The sequence below is a fragment of the Perca fluviatilis genome, chromosome 12 (genome assembly GCF_010015445.1).
Source record: "Perca fluviatilis chromosome 12, GENO_Pfluv_1.0, whole genome shotgun sequence".
NCBI classification, from domain to species: domain Eukaryota; kingdom Metazoa; phylum Chordata; class Actinopteri; order Perciformes; family Percidae; genus Perca; species Perca fluviatilis.
Window position 1 is genome coordinate 15506763 of NC_053123.1, and position 20113 is coordinate 15526875.

At 40.2% G+C, this 20113-nt stretch overlaps 2 protein-coding genes across 24 annotated transcripts in view; both read left to right on the forward strand.

The window, feature by feature from the left end:
* Nucleotides 1-221: 221 nt before the first annotated feature.
* Nucleotides 222-3434, forward strand: sumo3b (small ubiquitin like modifier 3b). The gene is made up of 4 exons (XM_039818913.1): nucleotides 222-372; nucleotides 1314-1442; nucleotides 1614-1685; nucleotides 2602-3434. Exons 1-4 carry the CDS (start codon nucleotides 352-354, stop codon nucleotides 2665-2667), a joined length of 288 nt encoding a protein of 95 aa, XP_039674847.1. The 5' UTR covers nucleotides 222-351; the 3' UTR covers nucleotides 2668-3434.
* Nucleotides 3435-8698: 5264 nt separating this feature from the next.
* The window catches only part of fmnl2a (formin-like 2a), a 50382-nt gene continuing 38967 nt past the window's right edge, over nucleotides 8699-20113 (forward strand). For 14 of the 23 annotated variants that reach the window (XM_039817509.1, XM_039817503.1, XM_039817506.1 and 11 more), the window contains exon 1: nucleotides 8700-9318. In XM_039817509.1, the coding sequence (XP_039673443.1) occupies nucleotides 9205-9318 (114 nt within the window). In that variant the 5' untranslated portion in view covers nucleotides 8700-9204. Of the gene's footprint in view, nucleotides 9319-20113 lie in introns of all 23 variants that reach the window. The other 9 variants (XM_039817517.1, XM_039817513.1, XM_039817515.1 and 6 more) reach the window with 4 other exon arrangements.

Genomic DNA, 20113 nt, shown 5'->3' on the forward strand with positions numbered 1-20113 from the left:
GTTGGTAAGTTGGGTTTCTGACTTACGCTGAAATGGAGTTTAATCAGTTAACTATTTGGATCTTTAGTTCAGTGCTTTGGTCTGATAGCCCCTGGCCTGAACTAAAGGGCTGGCTTTGCAGAGGGGCCCTTTGTTTTACCTATCTCGCGGGAATGCGCAAATTAGCGTGCGCGCTCACGTATCCGCGGCCCCGAGGAAAAGTGGAGAACGTGACCCTTTTGGTCGAATCACATTTTAAATTTCAGTGCGCGCTCCTGCACAAACGAAAGAGCCGGAGGAACTGATAACCTGCTTCTCCGTTAACACTAGTCCATCTCTGCCTTATTAATCAATCTTCGGGAAAGTACCACAATGTCTGAAGAAAAGCCAAAGGTCAGTAACCGGTTTCTTCGAAGGGACAACTCGTCCAGGTTAGCTGTTCATTATGCCAGTTGCAAGTTAACGTTAGCACATTCAGCTAGCTAAGCTAGCTCTGCTTCCAGGCTACAGATGCCGCATTTGAGCGGGTTCGACGGAGAAAACAAAGGTTGACTAATTTGCGGATCTTGTAGCTATAGGCGCACATTTTTGTGTTTGCGGTGTCCCACCATATCAACACCGGCTACCGCAAGCTACTCATTGGCTTACTGTTAAATGTTTGTCAACGTCGGCATCAGAGGTTGCCAGTGAAATGAATGATTTGTTTTCCATTCGTGGCTTTCTGCGCCAATTTGAACATGGACTAACGTTAGCATGCTATGCTAACGAAGGGGAGAACCGAAAGGAGTGAGTGCGGTGTTTGGATGGTGAAGCCTTCCCCTAGGACCAAGCTTATCTTGTCAGATGTTAAACAGGAAGAAGACACGGTGCTATCTTCAAGGAAGACATTTTTTTTTTTTTTAGCATTACATTAACCAATACATTACCATCTGGTTCGTTTTTCGTCTTAGCTGTGTAACGTTATGTGCGTGCAATGGGGCCAGTGGGATTCAGTAGTCGCACTTTGAATGTCGGGGAAAACAAAAGATCAGCAGCATGTAGGAGTCGATATCATTCCTGTCAGTAGAAAAGGAGCATTTACTCGCATCTCCACTGTGGGAGCAGGTCTTTCATGGAGCAGTCTATATCCTGCACAAGCTGTGTCCTAATTTTTACAGTCTGTGGTGTGTGTCCTCACATCTTTGGCCACCTTATTTTTACAACCTACAATTGAATTAACTTGTGCCACCATGTACTTGCAACAGTCCATCTTTAATAATGCTTTAGTCGCAGATAAGAATAACGTCACCATAACGCAGGTAGGTTGTTGTTGCTGATGAGTGTTTTCGTTGCAGGAGGGAGTGAAGACTGAGAACGACCACATTAACCTCAAGGTAGCTGGTCAGGATGGGTCAGTTGTACAGTTCAAAATCAAAAGGCATACTCCGCTCAGTAAACTAATGAAGGCATACTGCGAAAGACAGGTAAGTTCATTCTTAAAGACTAAAACATAAACTTTGTGGTAACAATAGACTTCTGACTTCATTACTAAATATACTAGACAATAACACTAGAACAAATTAATAAAACATCTGTATACTGTTTTGTTAACTTACTGTAGGCATCATCTAACTAATGTGCTATTTCTGTTACAGGGATTGTCAATTCGTCAGATAAGGTTTAGGTTTGATGGACAGCCAATTAATGAAACGGATACACCTGCACAGGTTGGTGAAAACGGGACTATACAAAAAAAAAAAAAATGTAACAAGCTATTACTAAAACTCAAGTAGTCTAGTCATGGAAATGATCATTATTTTATTTATTTTTTTACAGTTCACAGGTTGTTTTTTATTAGAATTTTTATTTCGAAGCACAGATGGGTAAATGCACAAGTGGCATGTCATTGGCCGTTATACACTGTCCAATTTTGTCTAGTGTGTATGCTGTTACTTTTGTTAAACTGTGGAGAGTTGAACTGTAACGTGACATTATAGTATAGTATCATTTTGTTATTCCTTCTTAACTTGCACAATCACTGAATGGATACGACCCCTGGGAGTTAAGAATGAATCCTCCAGCCTTGATTTTTAATATGCGCAGTATTTATCTTTGCAATGTCTAAATGTTAGATTTGTGACGATGAAGGACAATTTGCCACTGTTAAAACGGCCTCACTTCTTGGTGCGTTTGCGGTAATCATTTGAAATTGATCAAGCGTTTTAGTTGCACAAAGAAAGCAATATTCTAACAGATTTTGTACAATGGTAAATTTGGAAAAAATAACCACAACCCACTTTATCAGTTATCTGCGGTATCTGGGCAAATTTTAATGTCCCCCCCACCCCCAATTCAACAGTAGACAAAGGTAAAAAAAAAAAAAAATACAAGCGGCCATCAAAGAAGTTAGCCAAATGTATTTGTCTAAAAAAAAAAAAAAATTTAAATATAGAGCAGAGAATAATAACACAAACTTGCTAATCTAACTAGACCTTTAATGCAGTTTATGGCACATTTTAATGCTCGTTGCAAGACCCATTTCTGTCGGTTCCAAAAAGTACTGAGGGTTCGATACCCAACTCTACTTCTGAGGATCAATACACGTTTGCTCTAGAATAATTTCTTTTGTTTTGGTTATTACAGCTCGAGATGGAGGATGAGGACACAATTGATGTATTTCAACAACAGACGGGAGGAGTCTGTTCTTAAGTCGGATGTGGACTCTTGGAAGAACGTCCACATCATTATTTTCATGTTTGTTTTCAAAAAAAAAAATTCCCACTGTGCTTGGTCAGGCTGTTCACAATGTAAAAGAAAGCAGGAGGTTTTTTGTTAGTGCCAAAATCTTAACTTTGAGATGCAGGGTAATTTTTTTTAAAAGTGTTTTATTCACATAAATGGATGATTTGAAATTGTCCAAGGCAGGGACATGTCTCAGATCAGATATGGCTTGTAATGAAAAAACCCACTGCTTTCTTTTGATGTTGAAATGACCTCATGCATGTCTCTTAAAACATAAGCTGAACTACATGCCAAAATTTTCTTTTTTTTTTTTTTTTTTTAAATAAGTTTTCCAGATTGTTCCAGCATCAAAATTTCAGGGTGGGCTCAACTGTTTTAAATTCATGTACTTGATAGCATTGCTATGGAGGAAAACTGCTGGATGGGAGCCTGTGGTTTCTTTCTGTAGATGGGGAAAGACATTGAGTTATTTCTCATGTAATAAACCTTTTTAGTGTTCTTTTTCTAAGGAGCATTCAAAATAATGTCCATGCCCAAGGAAAAAAAATGCTTGTGCTGAGAAAGATCCATATGGATGGTTTACCTCAATACTCTCACTCCTCGACTCAATGGTAAATAAGTACAGTAATGTTTCTGCACCAAAAAGCTAAATGAAGTGTTCTTTAATAAAGGTTTGGTTAATATATAATATGTAGATGTAAAGGGTTACTGACTGTAACAGTGGTCTTTGTTGTCACACAGCAGGACACCAGTTCTCCCGATGTGTACATTGATTTATTTCCACCTTTTCAGGACTAAAATAATTCACTTTTACCAATCCAGAAATTTAGTGTTTCATCTAAGATTATATATTTCAGTCAATGTATAAACTAATATGGAGTCAATGCTGTGTTGCCAATTTGAATGTTTGTCCAAACTCTATCCAAACAGATGCTTAGTTTGTTTGACTATTGTGTGTTGGTAGAAATTTTGCTTTAAATAATGTCCACCTTCATTTAAAAAAACAAAACATGTATTAGATTTGCAGGGTGACATTAGCGGTACCCCTTTTTTTTTTTGTTGATTTGTACATTTGTTGTCCTTATTCTGTATGCAATAAATATAGTTTGATACTCAGCCTCTTGCATTATATATTACCTTCAATTTGGGTGGACCTGCTATGCAATTAATATTTCAGCTATGTTGCACTACACAATGCAGAGCAAATGTTTTAATTTTTTAGAGCTTTTCTGCCTTTAATTGACAGGACAGCTAGGTGAGAAAGGGGGAAGACATGCAGGAAATTGTCACAGGTCAGATTCGAACCCTGGACCTCTGCATCAAGGAATAAACTGCAAAGTATGTGTGCCTGCTCTACCCACTGATCCAACCTGGCCACCAGAGCAAATGTTTTTGAAATATTAACATCTTTGGTGTAAATAAACATGCAGCTGTTGACAGGCTGACTTCATGTTGAAATCATCAGTCCTAACCTGGATGGTGGTTTGAATCTTGTAACCAGAGGTACAAATAAATGCTGGCCACTAATGTGTGGTTCCAGATGTGAAGCCCCGGAGGAAAGGCTCATTTAGTCTTGCTTGATAAAGTTTTTGGAATTAAGCTGAAAAGATTTGAGAATGTTGTGATTATAATAAAGCAGTCTAATCTAAACCAGTCTGGGTAATACACGTTACATACATTAGAGGGCATTGTAGTTCTCAAGATTCATAGGATCACTGCTTGCTCTGCTGAATCTACATCTCTACTTGTTGGAATCTCTGATGTCTCCAGCCCTTAAATTAAAATACAAAGACACATTTGTTGCTCCACTCCAGCCTTGTGAAGGGCCATAACTTCTCTTAAGGGAACTTCATTTTACAGATGTTACTTAACTGAGCAGCCAAATGAACTCCCTGTGAGCCTCCTCAGACAGTGGTTTGATTGTGCTGCCTTTATTTCTGGCATCTCCTTTGCATTTTATAATTCCTTGTAGATATATCTGGAGTCTCATATTTCCTCAAACCGCTCAAAGATGCAGCTGCAAAGGTGCCCCCTCCCCCAATACATTAAAAACTTCCTCAGTCTGTATGTATATATTGTATAGAGGAACATGCAGACTAGCTGTAACAGACAAGATTCCTGTCAACGCGTTATCGTTTTTTGTTGTGCTGAGTCACCATCAGCTGTCTCAGGGACGCTTGTAAGGCAGCACATACCCTCAATTGTTTTTTTCACTGCAGTTAATGGACAGACGCTTTGTATTATTGTTATTGTTTTAAAGCTCATTCATTGTCTGTCTTATGTCATGCATTGCTCTGCTGTCAGTGTACAGTAAGGTCCATTTGTTTATTATTGTGACAAGATAATAGGTGGATTATTGAGTCCAACTACACAGTCACAGTACTTAGAATAACTAAATTATTTTGAATTTATTTTGTATATGTTTGAGTTTATGTTCATTTGTGGATGAAAGCTATAAGGGCATAAGAACTAATAATCTGTATGGAAATGAAATTTGGCCCTTCTTCATGAAGCTAGATTACCAACTGGGCCCCAGTCCCAGTTTCACTTAAAAACACATTTTACACTGATAAGAGCCTTCAGGTGGGCCCTGTTTTGAGATAGTGATGCTGTTCTTAAATGATGCATGTTCCTGATTAATTTGTGTTTAATCAGATTACCACACAGCAAATTTGGGGCACTGTACACAATGCACAGAGTAGGAAGCAACGGGGGTTAACAGGGGCCCACCTGCTCAATTCTACTCTGGGGCTTTCTATAGAAGATTACATCGACCATGGTCCTTAAAAATACACCACAGTTTATTTCCTATTTTCTGATCATTCACTTATTACTTGTTTATATTATATTTTTGTAGTCACTTTAGTGTACACATTTAACACAACATTTTACACAAAATGTAGGCTGTAATCTGTAACAAAGTAATACATGTGTCATGAGGAAAAAAAGGTCAGAGTAAAGAAAAAAATCGTATTGGATTTTTTTTTTAAATCTCTACACACTTTCTTAAATAGAATAATAGTTTAGCGTCATCTGTCTTCATTATAAACCATAATTTGTATTTTAGTCCTATCACTGTAAACCAAGATTTAGTTGTAATTAAACTTTTTAGTGGTCACTACTTATTGTTTCATGTTTTGTTAAAAAAACATTTTCATTACTAAATCACATTAGTTGTTTGTAATAATCAGTTTAACTATGCAGTGCACAGATCATATTAAGCAGAGATAACTAAGGATGTTAAATTTCTGAATTGGAGTGGCGGGGTCATTTGAACTGTTCTGCGCTGAAGTGATGCAAAGGCTTATGGGGGAAAAATATAAACGGTTTCTGTCCTAGTTAAAGTGCGTTTTAATAATGTTCTTTTAATGTTTTGGGTTGGCATTTGTTTATCTGGGCTTTAGTTTTGTATGGTGGATTTAGTGTTCATGACTGGGCAGTGAAGGAACCGTCAGGGGCCAACACAGATTGAAAGCTAGTAATTCTGTCTGCTGGGTGAAACTGTCTATGCAGTACTTGTCAGTTGAAAGTTATAGTGTCTTGTTCTCCTTATTTCTTTTGGAATTAATGTATTATTTACAGTATTCCAAAAGTTATACTGTTATAAAGGAAAACTAATATTTATAGAATCAACTGTCTGTAGTAGAGATAAGTAGCCTAATGTTTGTTACGTTTCTTTGCATGTTAAAGCTTTAGTGCTTAACGTTTTTATATGAATCGATGTTCTGTTGCCAAATGAGTTAATACAAAGATAAGACTCAGCTCCACAAAACTCTCTCTGTAGTTCTCAGTATAAACTGGTGTTGTCTGGCCACTTTTGCGCACAGAAACTCAAGTGAAGATAATTACCTCTTCTGAAGAGTCCATCTTTTAGTTTTTAGGCCTTTATTGACAGGACAGCTGAATAAATGAAAGGGAGAGAGAGGGGGAATGACATACAGCAAAGGGCCGCAGGTCGGAGTCGAACCGGCCCGCTGCATCGAGGAGTAAACCTCTATATATGGGCGCCCGCTCTACCAACTGAACTATCTGGGCGCCCCATCCTGTTTTCTTAAATCCTCCGTGTCCTCCTTGGCCACTAGCAACTACATAGAGGAGGGGTGGGGGCGGTGCGCGGCCATGGAAGGCTTGTATCATGTGAATGCGCCGACAGTTTTGCTGTCGTTAGGCTACTTAGAATTTCTCATGGGGGAGACAGAAACTATGCACTATAGTTTTAACTTAACATGCTTATTTTAGACAACATGACCCCAGAAAAAAATTATTTATGTTTACTGTTGTTTTTAGTAATGAATAATTAGTAATTACATTTATACTAATGTAAAATTGATTTGTCTACTCCATCAAATACCGCTCTGTATTAATACAACCTGATCTGTTAAGTTTCACCTTGTATAAAAAGTCAGACGGTTTAAGGCAACGGGTTTCCACGCAAATTTCTAGTAAAGTCAACTAATTCGGGATAACAGTGTCGATATTTATTGGGCTGAATTCTGATCCTAAAGTTCCTTTCTTCTCAGTGGTAGTTGCTCTTGATGTGTTACCAATTTCACCAGAATGAGCAGCATCCTCTAAGTAAATAAAAAGTGCATAAATATGTAATACACAGTAGGCTATACTATACACACTATACAGTACACAACCACAAGGGGAGGGGTCTTCAGACAGAGCAATCAGCCCTAACTTGGAACACATAATGATCGTATGAGGTCAGTCAGCCATGTTTTGCTTTCTCAATGTGTCCATGCCAGCAACCTCAGATGTGACAGCCTCCCCCGTTGAATCAGTCCAGCAGCCTGAATAAAAACACTGTGCATCTGGAGAACCTCTGGATCGTCTCCAGAGCGCTGCAAGCTGATGTCACCCTCTTGTGCGTAATGTGGTCCCCACCCTGTCAGCAGATCAGATTATCTCAATGCATGTTGAGGGAGCATACATGTGTCAGTGGCAGTGTTATCATGAAATTGTTGTCTTACAATAATTCTTGAGTTTTTCTATAGGCTATGAGTGAACAAATGTACTTGAGGCACTGGATTTTGGATCACTTTGAATTATGTCTTTTTAACAGTAGACATTTTGACTTGTGCTTTTCATGTCAAAATGTCTTTGGGGGAAAAGGGCCCATTGCTCTCACTCAGGGATGATTTTAAAGTAAAAAATCAAATATACAGTAATCTGGTAAAAAAAAAGACCTGTATTTGCTAATGGTTCTATCCCAAGGCTGATTGGCTGATGGGAGATGTTAGACAACTCGAGTAGGGGGCAGGAAAGGTTAAACTAGTCACACAATACCTCCAAGTAGGCTACAGAATTTAATGATAGAAAACGGGTTTTTTTTCAGTTTGCCACTGAAAGCATCTCACGGAGCCCTCTGAAGAAAAAGTAATTAAAATGATTGTGATTAATAATGCAGCCACACTCACACTTAAACTATACAATTCAATTCAATTTGCACAGAAACACACAAAAGACAGACACACGCGATAAATATACGCAATAGATAAGAAAAGAAAGAAAAAGAAAAAACAATAGTCACATCTGTACCTTTATCTGTAAGTCTGAAGAGTCTATAACATTTGCTTTTCATGCCATGGTTTTTAAACGTGCTTTAACTCAGGATATAATCATGCTGTTTTAAACCACATGCAGTTCAATTACACGAGTAGTTCCTGAGTGCAACTTCTAGATGTGGTTTAGCCTACACAATCAAGAGCAACTTTGGGAAATACTGTCTCATATGATTTTTGAAAGTAATTACTCTAAAACGTGGCTCTTATACATGTGTACACATAAATACACATGTAAAAAAAGCACAAATACACATGGAAAAAAAGCACGTACAGTAAAGTATTCAATACAAAGAGTAAAAGAATACAATACATATAGCCCAAGTTAAATATCTGAGGCGGGATATATCGCTCACAATGGACTCGAAGTACCACAATGCAACACTGAAAAATATCATCTCCTAGCTACGGGGGAAAAGTGGGAGGCTTGCCCCCTGAAAAGACTCATTGTAGGGAGAGTGTGTGCGGCCGTGGTGTGTGTGTGGAGCCCCCTCCTTAACTAGCTGGTCAGCACAGCAGCGGAGGGATTAGTGAAGCCAGCTCCACTCTCTACTAACAGACAGAGGGGGATTGCAATAAGCGTGAATCATGCACGTCGTCATTACTACCGGCTGGGAGTGGAGCCGAAATTGTGCAAGATACGGATAACCGAGAAGAAAGGTCCGTGTGGATCCAGTCAAGTTTGGTCTCCTCGTTCCGCCGTGAAAATGCCTCACCAGGGTCTCTGCTGCTGCTGCCGCTGCTGCTGCTTCTCGGACCCGTCGCATTATACTGCCTCCCTCACATGTGCTTTATGTTGAAGAAGTAACCAGGACCTGTAAGGAGTCTGTGAGAGCGATAAACCAAAGGACGTACGGATATTTGTTTTCCTTTTCGCCGTGCGGGAAATTGTCTGAAGTGGAAGAAAGAGGGAGAAAGTTTTACTGGTTGGTCAAACATGGGGAACGCAGGGAGCATGGACCAGCACACTGATTTCAGAGGACACAACATGCCTCTGAAACTACCCATGCCGGAGCCAGGTGAACTGGAGGAAAGGTTTGCAACCGTTTTGGTAAGAAAAAACAACAACATTTCCATCTGTCTTTTCTTTGTTCCCCTCCATGCTTCGGTGTCCTGGCTCGGGACAGCTGTGTGTAGGTTGGACCTCTTGTTTGTCCAGCACGCCTGTCCTTTGTTGTTCAGAGAAAAGGGGTATTCCGAGAAAAAAGGCACTTGTGTCAGAGGTACAAGAGATTTGCATCTGTTGCACTGCTAGAATACAAATTTGAGAATGAGGTAACATTTTCTAAAGTCTTTACAATCCTTATTAAAGTAGTGATAAAGTTTTAGCAGGACTATGAGCACATTGATGCTCAATTCTTTTATTGTTGTTGTTGACTCAAGAGTTTGTGAGGCTTTCCACTTTTTTTTTTGCTACACCATGCCGTCAAACCTCACATCTGGGCTCCCCTGACTCCAAATCCAAGATAATAAATGTTTACTGTACAGCAGTCTTCTCATTTAGCAGCCTATGTCCAGCCTCGATTCTTCTGTAAATTTCCAAGTGTAGTCACATGAGACACCTGCAGTCAAATTATTGGTTTTATGGCAAGTCTTTTTGCCAACTTTATGAGTGCTGGCTCACTACTGAAGCTCTAAGTGCCCAGCATGCCAGCTCCTTTTTGAAACATCTGTCACATCATAAAGTGTCAATAGCATCTGTCAACAATTATGTTACCTGGGGGTGAATGCTGAACATTCCTGGTGTTGTTAAAAAGCTCCTCATGACTTCAAAGTGCCTTCAGGTCACGAGGGAAAGTGTTTACATTGATGGTTGACAAAAACTCATATTACCAATGTTGGTTGTTGACTGATTTGTGTGAATGTAGTTGTAAAAAGGACTAAAGCAAGCATGATGTTCTCTTGTGCTCTACAGCATTATTATAGAGATCATTATTGTGTGTAAGAAATAACTATTTGCTGATGAGAAGAATTTCCAGCACACAGCCCAGTCAGTGAATGAAGGCCTAAATAGAAGAACAGTGCAGTGAAGGTGACATTTGAGAGCTGGCAAAATGTGGGTCAAACGTGATTGTCGCCTGGCCTACTGCTCTCATGAACATTAGTTGCTAAGTAGAAGGAATTCGACATGAGCAAGCAGGTTCTCACAGCAGCATGATTGATGTGTTTCATTTTCTATCTATTTATCTTGGCTGCTTTTTTTTCTGGTACAGTGCTTTGTTTTAGTCTGTAAGCCCATTACAGAAAGTGGATCAAGTTTAGGTGGAAGTAAAATCATTGCGTGCCACTGTTGTATTGGGGTGTGATTGCTGCTTGTCAGACACTGATGAATCCCATTCTGCGCTGGATGCAGCAGACTTTGAGGTGGAGAGGTTTGATGTAACACCAAAGAGGGATTTGGGCCTTCTTCGTAATCACGTCTGCTTTTAGAATCACCTACTTTTTTATTTTATTTTTTTAACATTGAGGTTTCCCCTTTTACATCTGGGTTTATAAACACTTAGAGAGCAAAACATGTCAGGGATGAGATAACAATTAGGATCCATACATTTGGTTTACAAAACTAGGTTAATCCTTATTATGCTTTCCAGAAGAAAATCTACCTGTCTAAAAACTCGAGGATTTCGTGGGCTGGCTGTCAGAAAAGCCGATCCTCGCAGCATGTCAGGAACTCCCCCACTCCCTCCCTTCCTCTTCCCTTGCTGCCAGCATGATGCCTCAGCTCTTGGCGGGATGGAAGCCCTCCAGCATTAGAAGAATTTAGTGCTATATTCACAGCATTTAGTTTTATTTACTGCCATTTAAACCCTAATGTGTCTCAGCCGTGCCTGATGGCACTTGGCTCCATTGATTGCGGGAGTGAGTGGCACTGTGACTCTGATGACCTCACTTCAGTTTGAATAGCAGATGATTGGGAAGATACCTCGTCACGCCTCTGTCGTCTCGTATCCCAACATATTCGTGATTACCAGTGCTGATGAATCAACATTTAGGTGTAGTTGGCTGCCGATCAAAGGTCCTTTTTTTATTGGTAATTTCTTTCCTTCATCTGTTCCTTTTATCATTCGTAAAATACCTAAAAGACAATATTTGCAACAATTACATATATTTTGGACTTGATGCAAGTCTTCCCTCAACATATTCTCAACCTAGGCGTGATGGAATAGCTGCAGGACTGTTGAACTGCCACTCCTAATATGTTTGATCAACAGGCTAGCCCTGGATCGCAGCAGGGAGCCATTTGGATTAAAGGCTCGTGCTGTGCCACCACATTCAAGCACTTGTCTCACTCAACCCTTGAATTTCTTATCAAGGACATACAGTCTTTGAATTTGGGTCCATGCTGGTGAAAAGCCCTTTTTTTTTTTTTTAAATATTGGTTTATGACCTCTATCATCTGAGCGGATCACAAAGACATGTAACCACACATGTAGAATAGGACTAATTCCTGCAGTAAGATTTATAGATCATCAGCTGTACAAGTTATTTGATTCTTAGATCCAGATGAATAAAACACAATCTAAAATTAGCAACGCTTCTTGATTTCCTCAATTACATTAGAAAATACCATATACATAAACAAGACTAAGAATCTGAAGAAGTATTTGATGACAATTTTGGGTACTTGGCAGTATTTGCTACTTGGTGTTAAAGGCACATTTCTGACAGTAGCCATTTACTTGTTGTGTCTGCTCGCAGTAATAATTGGAGATACCAGGGCTGTTAGTTTCCATTTAAAAGAAGATGATGAAGAATGTGGTTGACAAAACTGTTTCTGCTGAAGGTTAAAAACCAGGAAACATGTGGAGTTAGTGGACCTTGAGTGGAGATTGTTTTGTTTCCAAGGGCAAGAATGAACTTTAAAGCTCAATGAAGATGTTGGCTTTTTTTAAGTTAATAATTAAATATGTCTAATCTTTGTGATTTTTCTATGTACACAAACACACATTATACTACACTCTGCTTACTGTCGCTTACCTGACAACCGTAAGAAAAAAAGTAGTTCTGTTAAATGTCCATTTAACATAACTAACAACAGACTTTTAACTGACTTCAGCTCATTTACAGCTAAAGTCAGTTACATTTTAACACCCCTTGTTTAGATAACACTGTGTGTGGTATTATACCAGCATTCGCTGGCATGCATATTAGGATTTCCAGTCTGATATTTTAGCTCAGTTTGAGTTTCTACCAGTCATATCCAATCATCTGGCTATGTATGTAGAAAGTGGTACTGTAGTTCCACTTTCTACATACATAGCCAGATAATTTATGGGATAGTTGCTGGCTGAGTCAGCATTTTCTACTAAATAAAAAGCTCTCATTGAAGCCTCTGTCATGAAACCCTGGAGCTAAGGGCTAATCTTCGAAATAGTCTTGGGCTAATTGTAATTCGTGGCCTCTGCCGTGATAAGAAAGGCTAATTCACATGTAACCTTGGCCATGAAGCGAGGTACAGATCAAACCCAAATATTCGTTGTTTAAAGCACAAGGGGTCGATTTCCATGCAGGTGTAAGATGGAATTTATTCATTGTTTTTTTTAGTGGGCAGTTTGCTGTGTCTTGTAAATGTTACTGGTTGTAGTGTTTTGGGGGCTTAGGTTTTCCCATGCAGCATCCAGGGGAAATGGCTCTGTAGTTACTCTGGAAAGCATGTTTGCAAGTCTTCACCTCTCTTGTGGTTGCCATAGTGTTGGTGAGACAAGTCTACAAGAAGAAGATGGGTCACACATGATGATTAGCCAGTATCAAAGCAGCCCTCTTGATGTTTACTCTGCACAGCACAATGCTGAAATCCCAGTGAATCTACTGGTCATATCAACATCCCGGTAGATCAATCTACTCTGCACTTATTGCCCTAATCAGTCCAGCACTGTCATTTAGCAAACCATTAGAGGACATAAGCAATGCTTCAAAGTGAAAATTTTGTCTCTCAGTCTATAAGTGCACACTGGCTGAAAGCACGTGAAATGACTGCAGTCAATCTTTGTGAGTCACTGTACAGAATGAGTCTATATGCTTCGTGCTGAACCACAGGAAAATGACTCTGTGTAGCAGGAATTCAGCTTAGGCCTCATGTCTGCTCCTCTGCCTCAGCTAGCCACAGAGCTGACATCAAATAAAATTATACCCACATCCAGGATACCATCCACTTCAATCTCAGGGCTGTAGTGTTTGCTGAATATCATGACTGCTGTCAGGGAGGCAGAGAAGTTTACAGCCGTTGCTTGTTTAAATGCCATATGGGGATAGGCTTAGCTGTTGTTGTAGCTGCTCTTCTTAATATACTGTACAGATTACATGTAAGCTACTTTGTTTAAAGGCTGCTGGAGCATCCTGAGCTGCTGTTGTTATTTGTGCTGTGCGGCCCTGCATCTGAAATCTACTCCTAAAAATAATCATCAAGAGTAACCATCACATTTAACTTAAGTGTAATTTGTTACATTAACAGTATGTCAAATGTGCACGTGATGTTGAGCTTGTGAAGTTCTGCCCCCAGGCAGCCCAAAACATGGATTAATGCTGCTTTAAACATTGGCTTTGTCACCGCTTCAAACACTGTATTGTTATGGAAAAGATCATTTTTCACAATTACTATTTTGTAATTTGATATCTACATATAACCTCTAATTAAAGACATGTAGGTGTATGCACAGATAGGTAAAAACCTGAATAAATGAGTGGAGAAACACAAGAGATGCAGATGCTTTCAAACAAAGCATAAGGAGTTGCTAAATGGTTGGGAATGAAAATGATTAGTATCAAATCTGGTCTTTGCTGTCACCACATCTCCACTCACCTGAATGCCTATGGGAGATTTCAGACTCTCTTCCACCATCATCAGAACATACTTATGAACTCAAAACATGTGTTCTTCCCTCCAGTGAAGTTTCACAGACGTGAGAAGAAAAAAAATGGATAAACTTAGGTAGTGGCATTATGTATGTATACGTACATACATTTAGTTTATTCTGAAAGACAGTTTGACTTTGAGGATTTCACAGAGCGTATGTTGTCTCTCCCAGTCTTAACCTCTGTGTGAACACCGTGATCCGTCTATGTCATACATTGCTACATGGGACCCAGGAAGTGACTAAGCTAACCCTCCCAGTTTTTCCATGTCAACTCTTCTTCATTAAAAAGCAGAACAATGGGTATTGTCTGAGGAACAGAGGGTGAACACTGGCGGAATCCCGTGCAGCAGGCCCGGGGAACAGAGCTGCTCTTTATTCTGTGGAGAGCCCAAGACGAGCCTGGCACTGGACCCAGACCCGGCAGGCTGCGAGAGGCCACCACACATACCCAAATATGTGTGTGCATACATGCTTGTGTATGGGCATGTGTGTTTGTGTACTGTAGTCGTAGCCCCGGGATGCTCACCCACCAATTAGCCGTAACAGAGCTGAGCATGAAATGCTTGGGGATCGATGAGATCCGGGCAGCCAGTGTGCAGGCCTTCGCAGCCTCTCGGAAGGAACGTTTAAGGGGTGCCGCGGTGATAATGTGCTGCTCAAACTCCGCAGGAGAGCCTGGAGGCATCTTTCCTGGCTGGCAGAGGGTCAGCTGATTGTGTGGGAACAGGTCCCTCTTGGCTGTGTGCAGGCACCGCTGAGATGAAACCACTGGGGCTTCAATCACTATTGTTGTTCTCAGTTTAGTTTTGACATCCGCACGTTTGGGGGTGGTTTGGTTTTCTGCACTGCAGCGTGGGTGGCAGAGAGTACTGACCAAGCAAAGCAATATTGACTTTAAAATGTTTCTAAAACCTTTCAGAGGGTATTCAGTATGATCATACCTGATGACAACAGTCCCTGAACCTTGTTTAGGTGCTGGACTGTGACCCTCTGTCTCAGCTACAGAATAGCAAGAGCAGAGCTTTTTTCTTAACATTGCTTAAATGTCGTACTGAATGCCAGCTGTCAATAGAATCTGTTTTGAAAGAACAAGAAACTTTCCCCGGCAGGATTTTGACGGCACTCCTGAGCAAGGCTTTAGTTTCGGAGATAGCTTCGTACTTTGGCCATAAATGTCTTTGCTGTAGGCCTTCCTGTGTAAGGAGCAGGTGTACGATGATGCAGCTTGGAACAGGCCAGCCCGGTCCTTTTTATGTTGGTCACAGCCAGTTGCCAGTGTTGTCCAACAGAACCCGTCCAAGGGCCATGCAAAAGAAAGGAGAGTCACTGCTCTGTGGAGAAGTGCATTATGGTCAGGATCTGTCCGGACTCCAAGATGGCAGCTGAGCTAATAAAATGACATTGCCCGGCCAAAGTGCTGCACAAGAGTGGGTGTTTACTATTAATAATTAGTTGATGTTCATGGTGTTGAGCTTTTTATCTGAAACCAAGTCCAGAAAAGCATTCAAATGTCGGTGGCATTGTGACATGTTAGTGGTGTGTTGTGGCTTCAGGGTCAGTTTTATCTTGTGTTGATATTATTGTTGTACTCTTTTAGGGGCATTGAGTGATGTTGAGTATGTTTACAGTTTGGTATTGGGCTTCCTCTCTTCTGCAGAAGCCTCATGTTGTTTTTATCCGTTGACTTGCTAACTGCTATTTGTTAGATCTGCATGTTGTTGGTTTTTGAGGTTAGTAAAATCACCAGAGGTCTGTACTACGAAGCAAGATTTGGTGTAAATGAGGTAACTTCAGGTTCAACCCGGGGTTTTCTGTATCACTACAGTGGATCACTTGTTACTGAGTTAAATCGCTGTGGTAACTTATGCTGAACACCTAACCTGCTCGGTAGCAGGTTATGTTTGAGATTGGAGATCAACCGGTGTAAAAGCACCGCCTAATGACCAATCAATACTCGGTTGATAACGGCGTCACCGTTCTTAGAAGATCCGGTAGAGCTCTGTGCGCGGAGAGAGAGAGAGGTGCGCTCATAAAAGTTAAAACATTTAGAGACCGACAACCCCCGTTAACATTCCTTGATGGGTATTGTTATGAAAGATTTTCAGCAGAGGGAATTACGTAGGCCTATAGGCTGTTTGTTGGCTTCTTGAGCCGTGTGTCGCCAATGCGCACATTGGTTTGAATTATGTTTTTTATTTGCTCTCACGATCGCTTCCCACTGCCAGGGTTGCAACTGAAATAATAGGCTAAAGCAACGACAGTTTATGGAAAGCACAAGTGTAATTATGGTCAGATCTTGTGCCTGGCTGATAGGGAAGTGCTATTGATAAGCGTTGTGATTTACGCATTTACAGCGTCTGCTGTTTTTTTTTGCCAACTTTCTTTCCTGTTTTAGGAAGCAGCGAGTGTATTGCGTTTTGCCTGTAAAACCGTGTCTGTGTTCTTCATATTTATGTAGAATTATAGTTTGCTCTTCTTATGTAAAACATGCGGCTCTGGTAGATGTTTGCTATTGGTCATGCTGTGCAAACACCGCCTCTTTTATGTGAACGCGCGCGTTGCTGGATTGGGAAACCCTGGGTTGATTGAACTAGTTGTTAACCACCGTCGGGACACAGCTGATGCGGGACCGCGTTGTTAGGTGAAGCCGGATAACTGAAATAAATCCAGGGCATGTTGATCTTGATTTGTAGTACAGGCCTCATGAGTCATGGTCTCAGTTGACGTTTGAGTGGTTGGAAGTAGGGTTGCAAAGGGGTGGAAATTTTCCGGTAAATTTCCGGAATCTTTCCATGGAAAGTTAAGCTGGGGAATTTTTGGAAACATTCCAATTTGGAAACTTTCATGGGAATTAATGGAAATTATGGGAATTAATGGGAAATTATGGGAATTAATGGAAATTTACGAGAATGAACTGTAAATGTTGGGTAATTCATACAAACTCCATCTTATACAAACATATTTTTTCAACTACATTTAAGTTCCCTGTTATAGACTAACAGTATTATAACAAGGAATATTAGAAATATCAAGTTTTTTCCCATTAATTCCCGTTAATTCCCATATATTCCCGTTAATTCCCATGGAAAGCTTCCAACTTTGAAAATTCCCGGAACTCTGCAACCCTAGTTGACGTTGTTCATTAGTTACTTTTCACAACCTTGTGCAATATCTACACCGTGCCACTTGATCCAAATGCAGGAAAGTGTGCACACTGCACACAGAGTTTTAACATACAGTAACACCAGCCCTAACTTGTAGTCTAATAGTTTGGAAGTTGAAAAGCTGGCTCAGCAGTTCACTTCAAAGTAGCCTCGTTTTCTTTTAGGCTTTTCTTCCTGAATGTTTTTTCTTGGGACATGTGCTGCTTTTGACGTTGCCAGAGTAAAAAAGAGGCAGGTTTTGTCGATTTTAACGACTTTCCAAAATGAACATCTGCAGAGCAGAATGGGAGGTCCCCTTATATTTGAATGGACAATCAGTGAAGTAAATTCAAATGCAACAGGACCTCGCCAGAGTTCGTTATAGGCCCCATCACAGCTCGAGAGCAGTCTGTTGTTTCAGTCTTTATTGGTTTGAAGATGTGCCTCTCACCCTGGACCCCCCAAACAAAACCAAAGCAGAGTGCACCAGCCTAACCAGGGTTAGGATTTGGATTTCCAGTAAAACTCAAAAGCCCAGGCAGGGACATGACAAAATGTCCTGCTGAAGGGCGCTTCAGCAGGATGCCTGGGTGCCTACTCTACCTGGTAGAGCAGGCACCCATAAATAGAGGTTTACCTCTCCACGCAGCGGCCGCGGGTTCGACTCTGACCTGCGGCCCTTTGCTGCATGTCATTCCCCCTCTCTCTCCCCTTTCAAGTCTAAGCTGTCCTATACCAATAAAGGCCTAAAAAAAAGATTCATAGCACCTCTTTTTCTTTCATAGGGGGCAATAGCCAGTTTATTCAGCTGGTATTTGGTTAGAAACGCATTTAAGTTATTCTCCCACAAAATCAGCAAATCACAGAATTTACAGTGACGGGATCACAGGCTCAAAGCAAATAAAAAATAAGTGAGCAGGTCATTTTCAATGAAAAGCTTGTTGTATTATAAATGGCTCACAAGTCACAATGCATATCAGTCTCCATAGTAGTGAGTTAGTAGGTTCAGTCAGGCTTTCAGATATTTTAGCTATGACAAATCTGTCCGTGAAGACACAAATTGGAATTGGGCCAATCACAGTCCTAATTGCTCAGTGGGTAGGCACTTTGTCCACTCTGTAGCTTACTCTGCTTCATGCACTTCTACTTGGCCATCAGGCTGCTGCTTGCTGCAATGTTTTCTGTATTTTGTAATGGAAAAAAAGTATTGATATGATCAGCGACCATGTGTTTGTTATCATGAAGTCACTACGATGGGATTGCTAAAAAATAACTACATATTTCGATAATAGTAGTGGTAAATTATGTGTACGTTTTATTTTCCACCATTATGAGATGTTGTATTGAGACCGTCATAGTTTTCTACACTTATTTTATTGTTATAAGACAAAGACTTTATGGAAACATGCTCGTGTGGTGTCAAAGGGACAGCCGCTTGATTGTGGCCTCAATGCAGAAGTAGGCACAGACGTTTATTGCACCACAGAAATAATTCCAGTGTGTTGAGTCTAGAATAGTATTTGTTATTTTTTATAGTTATATATTACGTGAGCTTAGAATTATAAGGTTCTATCTCCACTTTTGGCCGAAATTGAGTTTTTGACATAATCTGATCCCTTAGGTGTTTATTAATGCCTGTGTGGTGTTATTTTTGTAAAAAAATATTTTCTTAGTTAGTTATTAATAAAATAAAAAGGTTCCATCTCACAAAATAGCTGGGATGTAAAAACTTTGATGCTCAATATCTCAGAACTACCCTAAACGGAGATAGAACCTTATAATTCTCAGCTCACGAATTTAGTTATGTAATGTTGTGCTACAGCAAGACGTTCAAATAAGGCAAGAGAAGATGCCCACGCACTGACAAAAAAAGATCAATTTATTAGATATCCAAAAGGTGACAAAAATTGTGAATGTTTTGGTCATAGGACCTTCGTCAAGTAAACTTACAGATGTATATTGCTACATCGCAACTTTAAAGATGAGTGTGTGGTTATAATGGGATGTTGTAGTTAAGAGAAGACAGATTATAAGATCTAAAGGATTATACTTAGCAGCATTAAATTAGTCAGCCTCCTTTTTGTGAGCTCATAATTTCCTATTCATCCCACTGCCACCTACAAAAATAAAGTTTGCTTGAAGTTACAAAACTTTATCTAAAGGGGTTTTCTTCAAACCTTTTTATATAACAAATTTCAAGCAAACCAATGATTTAATTCGATAACCCACTGCATTTACACTTCTGCGAGCTTTGTTTGTCTTACAGGCAAACAACTTTTCAGATTCATATTCTTTGTTCGCTTGTACAAGAACACGGACTCCACCTCAGTCAGGACACTTTCGCAACCTCGCAACATCTGCTCTGGCTGGAACTCATCTGTGTTCATGTATCACTTGTTTTGTTTGGACAACTTCCTGCTGCTCCAAACCATCTCCATAATGTTTCCGGTATTTGGATAAGGTCCAGCCTGAAAGCCATTCTGTATCAAGCCAAAGTGATTTTGCCCACAATGTAAACATTGAACCAGCCTTTTTGTAATGCACTGTACAGTATGTTTACCCACAACACAGCCATGTAAGTGGTTTTTTTGTGTGTATTCCCTCCAAGAATTATTAAACAAAAGCTGAAACAGAGAAGCTTGACTTTACACTCAAATTGTATTAGTTTTGCACAGAGGCAGTTCAATTTGGTTCCTCCCTCTTGCAGCTGCTGTGGGTATCTCTGTTGATTGCACTCATTAATCAAATACAGTATGGTGTTGCATGTCTGTGTTAAGGCTCACTAAATGCACTTCCAGAAAGTAGTTTGACACTAGGGACGGTGTGGAGAAAATTACACCAATATGGT

What these genes read in the sequence shown, in the direction of transcription:
- sumo3b (XM_039818913.1), top strand. Translation starts at nt 352, where the DNA reads ATGTCTGAAGAAAAGCCAAAG. An exon ending in TGTCTGAAGAAAAGCCAAAG is followed by an intron (nt 373 to 1,313) that starts GTCAGTAACCGG and finishes TTTTCGTTGCAG; the next exon opens with GAGGGAGTGAAGACTGAGAA. An exon ending in AGGCATACTGCGAAAGACAG is followed by an intron (nt 1,443 to 1,613) that starts GTAAGTTCATTC and finishes TTTCTGTTACAG; the next exon opens with GGATTGTCAATTCGTCAGAT.